Source organism: Nomia melanderi, chromosome 11, assembly GCF_051020985.1.
Source record: "Nomia melanderi isolate GNS246 chromosome 11, iyNomMela1, whole genome shotgun sequence".
Lineage (NCBI taxonomy): Eukaryota > Metazoa > Arthropoda > Insecta > Hymenoptera > Halictidae > Nomia > Nomia melanderi.
In genome coordinates, this window is record NC_135009.1 from 626,902 (window position 1) to 638,996 (window position 12,095).

The 12,095-nt window shown below is 30.1% G+C and overlaps 1 protein-coding gene across 4 annotated transcripts in view; it reads left to right on the forward strand.

The window, feature by feature from the left end:
- The window catches only part of crb (cell polarity complex component crumbs), a 120,961-nt gene that overhangs the window by 60,725 nt on the left and 48,141 nt on the right, over positions 1 to 12,095 (forward strand). For 3 of the 4 annotated variants that reach the window (XM_031978443.2, XM_031978442.2, XM_031978444.2), the window contains exon 2: positions 7,214 to 7,584. In XM_031978443.2, the coding sequence (XP_031834303.1) occupies positions 7,214 to 7,584 (371 nt within the window). Of the gene's footprint in view, positions 1 to 7,213; positions 7,585 to 8,131; positions 8,476 to 12,095 lie in introns of those variants that run through there. The other variant, XM_031978446.2, reaches the window with a different exon arrangement.

Genomic DNA, 12,095 nt, shown 5'->3' on the forward strand with positions numbered 1-12,095 from the left:
GTATAAATACATTGCTTGAACTTCCGATTAATACAAATTCTGTGGAAAAGTCTGAAGAATGCATTACCGAGGATAAGTTGAAGGATATAGCTTCCTGTTATTTTCACGGCTGCAGAACCTCGATGACCAGCTTAAACGGGAATCTCAGCTAACCAGTCTTACGCGGGCGTGCAGATGCATCTCATGCATTATTTATTCGTCACCATTGATCCTGTCGTGGATGTAGCGAACATCATCAGTCAGCTTAACAGTAACAACGAATGTTGTTATATTTCTAATACGCGTGATGTAATCAATGCTCCCCTCGATGATACGAAATTTTCTTCGATTGTTCAAATCGAAGTAAAAACAACCTTTTTTAAAAAATTAATTTGTTTCTGGGTCTCTTTTAATAAGAGAGTTGTAATCAGAAAGAAAAACGAAATAGAAAACATTAGTTTCTTTGTTTATTTAGGATTAAATCGTTTTGTTCTTACTTCTTAATCTGTTGAATTCTTATAATCCTCCCTGAATATTAGATTCTTTAATTTTTAATTGGGCGTGTAGGTATATGTAATGATAGTCATTTAAGGCCGAAAACTCAAATGTTTCTATCACTTTTACAGACACGAACAAATGTCCAGAATTCTTAAAGGAATTAGATATTATAATGAAAAAGATAAAAACGATATAAAATATTTACATATGTAGTTGTAATATGTTATGTAGTTATAAAGAAAAGTAAAATTGATGTCGTTAATAATTATGCACATAAATATCTAGTGTAAGCATCCACACCTTAAGTGTCAGTTTTTATAAATATGACATACATGTGATGATAAATCGGATTCATTGAATTGATAATTAACGTTGATCTATGGATTACCTATTGAGATATGCAAGTTATTTACCTAGTACGGTAATAAATTTCTATCATAAAGCATTCAAGTAATTCTTGAATGAACGGGTGCATGAAAGTAAAACTGAATATTACATTCCTTCTAATTATTCACATTTTACGAACAGATATTTCTCTGAACTTCAATAGAAATACTTTACACGCAAAGAATTACGCGTAATTTTAATATTTTTAATATTAATATCTTAATGTTTTTAATATTTAAATAATAATAAATATTTAATATCTGTTATATTACGTTTTATTACATTTTTTTGAACCAATGGAATTACTTGTTTGCTACAAACGAGAATCTATTATCTTTAATTTGGAAGCGATGGTCCGTAAAGAATTAATTCAATTAACCTTTCGCTCGACGAATGACGCGGTCATTTTGACTGGATTGTTCCAATGATCACCTGACCGTAACGGATATTTCAATCGCTTTAATCACTTACAATCCGAAATGCTATCAGCTTTTCATTTCGGAACTTGCAACTACGGTACTTAATTCAACCATAGTTTAATATGTCTCTTTAATCATTTGTCTGGGAACATCTGACAATGAGACTCACTCAAATTGTACTAGTATAACTCACAATTATGACATTACGAATAAATATAGGAAAAATTGGTAAAGTATTAGAATAAGATTTAATGTCGAGCCTGTTCAGTCGAACATGACACCACAAACGATTAACATAAACAATGATGTAACGACTAGTCGTAGCAGAGATGGAGCACGTTGCGGTAAGATATTTACAGCAAAGGAGATCGCAGTGACTAATGCAAAAAGTGCGGCAAAAATTTAACCTCTGAGAAATGTTCGTATTTTTCTCCGAAGTATAAAACAGAATTTGATTTGAACTTGAAACTATATAATATTGTTAGAAATATTCAAAACGCACACCAAACTTCAAAACATTCATTATTTGTTTTATAAGCGATAACATTTTTTTGTTTAATATCGATTTGCATCTGCTCTTTGAACTAGTTCCAATGATATTTATCTATTTAGAATATAATTTCTTAAAAAATCATCCAGTTATAACGATGAAATAATTAAACAAATCAAATGTAAATCAATAGATAAATGTTTTATCAAATATAACTTGCATAGTTTTTAGGGGATCATTAATTGATCTAACTGGTAATTTTGTAAGCAAACGCGTACAGGGCATTTGAAGGTTAAGTTGGTTTTCTTTAATCGTATCCTACAATCCTCAAGATTCACTTACAAAAATGCCAATTATACCGATTGATACTCCCATAATAACCGTTCAAGTTTTATCTGAAACATTTTTTCATGTAACTAATAGTTTCCAAAATATTTCAACTTCCATTTTTAGATGACTCACCTAGTATATAATTTTTTATTGTAATATAATATGTAATGTGTACTACAGTTAAAAAAATGGGAACATCAAATTTTATATTCAAGATTTTAAAACGTATGCAAATGAGGCTGTTTTCGGGACTAGATTCTATAACTTGAAGAATATAAGTAATACAAAAAAATATTTTAGACAACAGTTATAAGGTATAAAGCTAAATATACGGTGATTGTATTATTTGTGTGACCTTATAGTAACCTTGAAATAATCTCTAAAGGTCACTACTAATATTTTAAGGAAAACTTATATCTTTGATTTTGTACTCTTGTATACAGCCGACGATGAGACGTTTTCAAAACACTACACTTATATTAGCTTCTCGTGAACCGTCATCGAGATATAAACTTTTTTTTCTCTTTTACCACTACTTCCTAGTTTACTATTCATTTTGAAACATGCCTATATAATTCTTTTTTAGCAGTAAAAACATTGGTTCTTCTAATTGCGTTCATTAGACGACGTATTGTGTGTCGTATCACTACTTTGCAAAGTATATGTTAACAAATTGACAGTAATTTAGATTGTCTTATATTTTTAACTTAAAAGGCGTACATGAAAGCGTTTTTCCGCATGCACTTACTGTAATCAGGCGGAATGCACTTGTTGAGCAACATCATGACGAAATAAGAAGTAATAGCGATACAAAAAATTGGGACGCCATTAATAGCTACCTGCGAATGTTATAGTTTCGTAGTTCTTCTATTGTTCAGTTATTCTTCTTATCTTCAAGGCGAAGAATTTTGAGTGTACTTAGCTTCCTACCTTATTGAAAATTTATTTGGAGTTACTTCATTTGTTTATTAACGACTTAAAGCATTATATTTAATTATACTAGCCAATAAAATCAGCGATATAATTAATACATAGGAATTATTTATATACATATTAAGAATAAAAAAATATTTATTCTCTATGCGTTTAAGAAATAAAATAGAAAAGTTAGGTATTTGAAGAGTCGTTTTTCCAGTCACTATTTGATACACAAATTATTTGATAAACGTGTTCTAAATATTTTGTAAATGTATAAAAATAATTATCAACTTAATATTTTACATCAATGCAGTTAAATTTTTCTTTCTTTTATTTGAATATGAATTATAAAATTATGTACGTTTAACGTGTAAATAACGTATGCAACAGCTTATCCGATTAAATACTTTTTACCTGCGATTGTTTGTGTCCCTGAATTGCATACGTCATTATATTTTACTACTATGATACGTTAAGAAATTAATTTAGTCGAGAAAGAAAACATAATGATTTTTGTATCTCATAATTATTTATAGAGTAATTAAGTTACATAAAAACACCCCATACCTCATTGTAAATTCTAAATAGCAGCATTCTGTGTTCAGTTAATTGCTTATTTTCAAACTGTGAAACTCCATAAGATGACTTGCAAATTTGTATTAGAGATGTGACTGTTTTATTTCGTTGTCAGATTAAACATATTTGTTTGATATCAGATAACAAATATAATAATAATAGATTGATTTCTCAACTATTTTGGAACATTTAATTTATAATAATGTCTTTAATTAAAACTATTAATCCTAAAAAAACCAAAGAGAAGAGCTTCTTAAGCCAAATACTTTTGAAATATTAAAAATATATCTTTCTTCGTTACAATATTTAAACATTATTATTTGTTTTCGCGTATACCTCCAAAATTAGTACTAAAAATTCGAATTTTGTTTAACAAAGATATTGTTTCTAAAAAGAAGTCACTGAATAGCAACGTATGTAAAATAGATATGTTAAAGTTTCAAGGTTCTTGGTTTATAAAATAAATGACGGCAATAGTGATTGTGTTGACATTGAGAATATACGATGCAGTAATAGAAAGTAGTCATGACAATAATATCAAAAGAATTAAAAATATTTTTATGATAGGAAGCAGTAATAAAGTACCAAATAAATGTTAGTTTTCTATTTTGCTCAAATGGAAGTAATCTGAACTGTAATAAAAATCCTGTAATTGCAGAAAACATGTTCGTGACTGTTGTCGTTGCTTTTCTAACACATGAAATCATAATTACAATTAACATTTCATTTGCAACATCAATCACATACAGATGACATGATTTTGATTAATTGATATATGATTGATGCATATGTGTACCGATGAATTATAAGAGTTAAAATTTATTATTCAAACTATACAAATTATTTAATTCAGTTGTTTAAAAAATAACTAAAGTTATCCTATTTGGATAATTAGAAAGTATATAATTATAAAACAATTCAATAAAATTTTTTTACCTTCTAGCATCGTATTTCATTTATAAGGAATATTTTACTTTTTTACTTTATGATAAATTTTCGAAGAGTAACACATTCCTTTTGCAAATGATACAACATCCAGTCGTTTACTCTTGTTAATGCATAAACGTCGAGGTTATAAAATTTTTATAATTTTTGTACATGTTATTTCATTTTTCCTCAAAGTCATTTACAATTAATGTTTACCCTGTAAAATAAATTCCAAATTTTTACCAGTCTAATGTAATCAAATTTTTAATTATATAATTACATTGACATTCCATATATTCAATTATTCGAATGCTTTCGTTGCTAGATTTCAGAAAGATTTTTATATAATAAATCTCTTTAATCCTGAGAAAAATGAAAAATTATTTATTCAATAGCAATATTTGTTTTACTATAAGTCTCAAGTATGAATTTCAAAATAAAATTCGTTCACAATGTCATTATATTCGTGTTAAATGAATGCAAAACATAATTTGACGGCAGTTTCCTTGTTCTACAAAATCAGCTGATGTTATCAGATTTTCAACTTTAGCTGAAAATTTAGGTTAAACTCCAACTCTCACGCAAACTGGAATTCACCATTCACAGTATTGAGCTACTGCACCAAATTAACATATTCAATTTTAACACTCAATATCTAATCGGAAAAGAATTTAATAACAAAACTAAACAAATATTATATATTATAATTAAAATAACGATAATCTTTTTAATTCGTGAAGAAAAATTATATTCACTTCCTCTTATACAGTATATAATTAAGAATTTTCAGAAAATATTACGACGGGTAACAAATTTTACATTAAACTATTCGGTTCGTTCAAATATTAAGAAAAATTATATAAGTTGAAAGAATATTCTATCGACAGTTCTAAAGTACTTTATGTGTTTTAAATAGCGAAAGTTTAATCTCAATGATTTTTTATATTTAAAGGGAAAAATAGCTGCGAGGAAACATAGGGTACCCTGAAATTGACAGTACAACTGAAAAAAGAATAACAGTAGATTTGGCAGTAGAAAAAATGTGTCGAGCACACATGCACTTGGTTACCTCTTGACTAATTGCAAACACCGGTGGTACAATCGACAGGAAGTTAATCTGTGTCTAAAAATAAGTAAAACGTAAAAGAAAGTTTTTTTATTTAAAGTCCCATTTTTAAAAAAATCGAGTTAACAAGTATACTGTGTCGACAGTAGACCAGATATGTAAGTATGTGAAAGTGTGCTCGAAAAATTTCAAATCGAATTTCGACGAAAACGCAATTCCAAGCGAAAAAACTTGATTGTACATTTTTTACTTATTTTCTCGTATACAGTCGAATCAACGAAGTCCACTTGTACTCGACAAATTTTTCAACTGGTTTCCATCACAAATAAGACCTCAAATGGATAGAATTCATTTTATTCTTTCAACTGATTTTTTAAAATAAAGTTACTCACACTTCTCAGTTACAGCGTTAATTACACCGTGTGAAATATTTAACATCAAATTGATATTACAAACAAAATTTTACTTACATTTAAAAAAATTCAACTAATTTTTCAACTGAATTTTTTCGACATGGAAGCCTTAAATGTAAAAATTTATTATATGTTTTCCATTTATTTTTTCATTTAGAATAATCCTTTTCCTGGTTACACCACCAATTACTAGATAGTATATAAAAATTTAATAGAATGACGACGTAAATAAAATTGTAGTTAGATTTTGAAAAATTCAACAAATATTTTAATAACTTTTTCTACGTGGAAGTTTCAAACGGAAAAGTTTGTTCTATGCTTACTTGTTTCTTCACTGTTTTATAGTTACTCCATCAGTTCCAACGTCGTGTAAAAATTGAACACAATAGCATTCGATTTTCTGCAGAATACTGGTACTTGGAAAGCTTGTTATAAGTGTTCCTCAGAATCATGGAACCTCACAAGAAATTCTATAGAAAAATTATAAACTTATTCACAAATTTAATGCCCACGTATATAATTTTCAATAAAAAGCGTGTGTATGCTTATTTTTATTACCAAATGTGCTTTCAGCAGTTTTAATTTTTCGGAAATTTGTCTTGTGACTAAAAGTATTCCATAACACCGCAATGTTTGGGTGCAATTATTGGACAATTGAGAAATGACTTAACGTCTGGCGCAACAGCACAGGTGCAAGAGGTATCTTTCTAGTTTTATACTTTTGATCAGGGTTTGAAAACAGTTATAATATCGAGTTTTGTTCTTGAAACAGTTACGGATCACCGGGATAAAGTCATAACTGTTATTAGATACATCCGTTCTGTATCGGTTCTATAACTGTTATAATATCGGTTACGAAGAAAACCTTATCCCAAAGTTACCCAAAAACAGTTATAACTTTATGTCGGTTCTTCATAACTGTTTTAATCGAGACCAATATATAACAGTTTCAAACAGTTATCTTCGTAAGCTTTTCGATCCCCGGTTTTGATTGTTTACGTATAACCGTACCGGCGAATAGTAAATGAGCGATCGAAAATATGAATAATTACGAAATAAAACTGGAAAGTTAGACGAGAAAAGATGAAAACTGATTAATGAGCCTCGCATTCCCGAGCCTAGCCGTTAAGTGATTTCCTAGCAGTACATTCATAGCACAATCAAATACAATCATCTTGTGTATTACAGCTACTTTAAAATTCTGTTTCAGTACTGACCAGCTTATTAGTGGTCACGGACGAAGCGCCGCAAGACATCAGACACAAAAACTATGAGGAACATCCACGGGAGGCTTACTTCAATGGCTCGGCTTTCTTAAAGCTGAGTTCGTTCGTCTCGGTGCACAGGCATAGCGGCCTAAGTTTTCGAACATGCGAGGGTGGCCGGCTGTTCATGCAGAAATACAATGACGACTCGATCAGTCTCGAAGTCACCCCGGAGGGGCTCCTCTTCGTCGCCATCGTTGACCAGCAACGTTACAAAGCGAAACTTAACTCCAGGTTACTGAACAACGCCTGGCAGAACGTAAATTTGTTTTTTAGACTGGGGAATCTAACTTTAAATGCGGCCGGTCACACGCAGGTAATTGAAATTATCTAATTTATTGCGATCAGTTCAGTCCATAGGTTCGTTTGTATTGGGTTAATACAACAGTTTTGATGTGTTTTTATAAGAAATAGAAAGAAGAATTTTCAACTGTTCGTTAGCTAAATCAAAATTAAGTAAAAACGAAGAAAGAAGTGTTCTTTACACAGTGGGACCCCGAGTTACGACTTCTCGATTTACGTCGTTTCAGAGTAACGTCGTCTCTATGTAACGCGGTAGTCAATTGGTTTTAACCAATGCTTTTTTCTCTACGTATTTAGTTTCAACTAAATCAGTTTGAAACTTACTTGAGTAAAAAAATTTTATGAGTAAATTATTTTAGATTTATAGATTATACACTGTAAAGAAATATATAGAAAATATATAGAACTTATAGAAATATATTTAAAGTAAACAAAAATACACAAGTGCAACTAATCAAGAGTTGAGATCATTATTTACGTGTGTGTAATGGCATCACAGCGTCAGATGTCCTCATCTTTAAATTACATTCTTAAAAAAAGAAGTACTATAAGTTCAAAAACTAAATTCGAAATACTAAAAATTTAAGTTTATATTTAACGCGTGCAGCATCGTTTTGATGTTCCGCGTCTCGACTGTCGATGTCTCGCCCTTACTTCAATTTCACTTTATCGTATTCTGTTTCATTTGCGATCGTCGTTTACGCGAATCAGCCAATAACAAAAGCAGCCGAGACTAAGGCGTCAACATTCATTGCGAGTGGACGTGTCCCCTTGCCATACTTGCTCCTTCAGCTCGAGGGCCAAGTTAACGAACGTCGTCGTAGGAGGGCAATACTACCTTCTATAAGTACCTTGACTTACGTCCTTTTCAACTTACGTCGTCTACTGTGTAACCAATTAAGACGTAAGTCTGGGGCCTCACTGTAAATGTTATGTTAGTTTGAAAACAAACGTTATTTGTTTCAAAGAAACATTTTTTTGTTAGCCGCGTACAAAAACGCCAAAATGTTTGCATCAACCTAATATTTAACCCTTCAGTGCCTAAATTTTAGAAAATGCTCTACTGAACACACGACAATTAAACTTTAACTCTGCCGGTAAACTGATTACTGTAGTAAAAACAAAGAACGGTTTTTTTTCAAGCGATATTTATACATCGTTATCTACAGTTTTGTCTACAGACAGCCGTGGGAATTGCCCAGATAGAACGTACATACAGTATTGAAGTAGATTTTATACATGATTCACCTTAAGGTGGACGTGGGAACGAGAGGGTTAACCCTTAAGGATATAATCTCATTGCATTGAACTGAAAAGCATTCATACTTTTTTCTATACAAAATTTCTGAGGTTCAATTTCTTAAAGTCTTCGCCTTGAAAGACTAGAAGCCTTCATTTGAGCTGTTTTGATATTTACGTTTGTCCAAAAGTCTTTTACTAGTCATCAAAGTTGTCAAGCATCAATTGGGATAAAGCATTGAAAAATAAACTATATATTAAATATGTAAAACAAACTTGTAGATAATGAATTAATGAATGACAAAATTCCAAAATTCAGAAAACACAAAAGAACTTTTGGACTGAGCTGATGTATTTGAATTGGCTTTCTTTTATGATGTGATGCGTTTTTCATATCTTTTTAATCTTCTTCGGTTTAGTCGCATTCTCATGTTGTCAAGGATGCCATTGAACTGAAAAATTACTAGAATATGTGCTCTTACTTTCTCAATAATATTTCAAATATATAAGTCAATTTAGAGCAGCTGGAAGGTTTATTTTTGTTTTCATTTCACCTACATTTTCTAACATCTTCAACTATTAAAAGTATATTTTCTAAAACTTTTTAAATTATCCTCTGTATGAGTCAAATTAATATAAGTATCTAAAAAAATCTTCCTATAAATTTTAAACGTGTTTTTCCCAAAATGTGTGTAAAATTTATCGAAAACGATGTAACGCGTTTTTTTCGTATCTTTGCACACATCTTTGCGTGTAAGACATCATCCCTTATAATTATATAATTATAATTTGTAAAGATCCTAAGAACAATGATTTTTGGGCGTAAACTTAAAACGCGATTTTAACGTGCTGATATTTTATTATTATTTAGTGTCTTTCACCTAAGCTGAATGATTGCCAACTTCAATTATTACATAATAGGTTCATCGTAGTATTTCTTTTACACCCTCTTTTTATGCAATCATTACTTCTGACACGTATCACAAAAGAACTGTGTTTTAATTCTTTTATATAGAATCTTTAATTTCTCCCGTTATAATTATGGCACATGGAAGGTACAAATGATATATAAAGACCACCTTTTACTAATATGTAAACACTAGCTATATTTGAATTTGTATAAGATATTGAAGAGACAGAGACAAAATTATAACACACTCAAGGTTTATTTTGATTTTCTTTAACATGTCGCGAGATTTAAGGAAGTCAAAGTGGTCAGTTAGTGTTCAGTGCTTTTTGACAATGGTATCTGTCTCATTTCGTGATGGGTCGTGATAAAAGATTGTCTGACAGTGAAGTAAACGCAATTATTATTTTAAGGAAAAGGAAAGTAACGATTACAGAAATTGCGAAAGAAATTAATCGAAGCAGAAAAGCTATATGTAACGTATTAAAAGATGTGAATAACTACGGTAAAAGGAAAAGTACTGGAAAGTCAGCAGCCCTGTCACACCATGACACAACAGCAATACTTCGTGCTGCATCAAAATCTTGTGCTACTGCAAAGGAAATCGCTTGCAAAGCTGATATACATGCTAATATTCAAAATGTTCGACGTGTGCTGTAAATGAATAATATTATAAATCAATCAAAAATAAAAGCCAAGCTACGATTAACAAGTAAGCATAAGGAAGCACGCCTTGAATTTGCGAAGAAACACATACACTGGAGGAAAACCCGGAGGAATGTAATCTTTACAGATGAAAAACGGTTTTGTCTGGATCGTGCATATAATACTGCACATTATTGTCTCGAGATTCGAAAAGGACAATTAACAAAAATTAGACGACAAATGAAAGGAGGTGGAATAATAATTTGGGCCGGCATATGTTACAAAGGGAAAACGGATATTAATTTTATACAAGGAAACATGAATAGTGCAAGTTATATGAGATTAAGTAAGAACCAAATGGATAAGTATGCAGAATGCATTGCAGATACAAAATTTGTGTTCCAGCAAGGTAATGCTGTCATACAAACGGTAAAAATTATTCAGGAATATTTTTCAAAGGAGAAAATTTCTGTTTTGAAATGACCATTCCAAGAAGTATGATAGAAGTAATTGAGAACCACGAAGGTCCCACACATTATTAAACACAGGAACAGTTATGTCATTTTCATATTTGTCTATTTTAAATCTATATAATATGGAATATAGAGAATTCGTTGAAGAAAAGTCAATAAAAGTTATGTTTACATATTAGTGGACGGTAATCATTATGTATCATTTGCACCTTCCCTATGTCATAATTATAACGCGAGAAGTTAAAGATAACACACGTGTGCTATCTTTTTTTTTTGGGAGTGTAAGTACTACACTTTCTATGTTTTACTTCAATAGTTTCCCTACTGCAAAAGATTTGAGAGAATAAAGTATTTTGTGATCGTCTAAAAGTGAAAAATATTTTAATTCATTTATGAAACACATCTCGTTACATACAGTGAGGGATAAAAGTATAATTTAAATATTATTATAAATATAATCGCGTATTACTTACAAAGACTTGAGTACCTCAACACTGGAACAACTGAGTATTTAACATGATTCGTATGTAATCCTTATAAACATTGTAACAATAAACTTTTCTTCGATTTCTTCATACATTAATTACAGTATTGAAGTGAAACTATTTTTTTTTAAATCATTTCGGACGATTAACGTTTCTAAGATATCAGTAATTGCGAAATAAGGAAACTAAAACCCACCAGTTTGACGGGTGCGGTGATTCTGGTATTAATTAACTTTTATTTTAGTAATCGTATTTAAACTCGTACTTAACATTTAAATGTAATTTATGATACAGAAAATATAATAAAAATTGTATTTCTCTATAATACATTCTCAGTATACAAATATTTCTGTTTCTTACTGTATTTATTTAAACAAATTGAAACGCCTATGCCGTTATGATTAGAGGTACTACGTATGTATCTATTTAGTCGGTTCATGTTAGTAGCATCATTATCTTCGATCTCAGGGGCAATCTCATTAACCAAGTACATACATTTCTTCATTTTTTATACTTGATAAAAGATAGAGCATTTTTTTCTTATAACAATAGTACATGGATGCAATAAGTAATTTGTCTTCAAAAATACAAATTTTTTATGTTATAAGTTGAAATATTATAATTACAGAAATGCATATAAAATAAACCTAATGATATAATAATTTTTTGCATTGGAATAAAATGTTTCTCTTATTAAAAATCAAATAATAGGTAAATACTCGGATTTAAAATAAAACGATGTATGTGATAGTGCACTGACTAAATAATATTAACT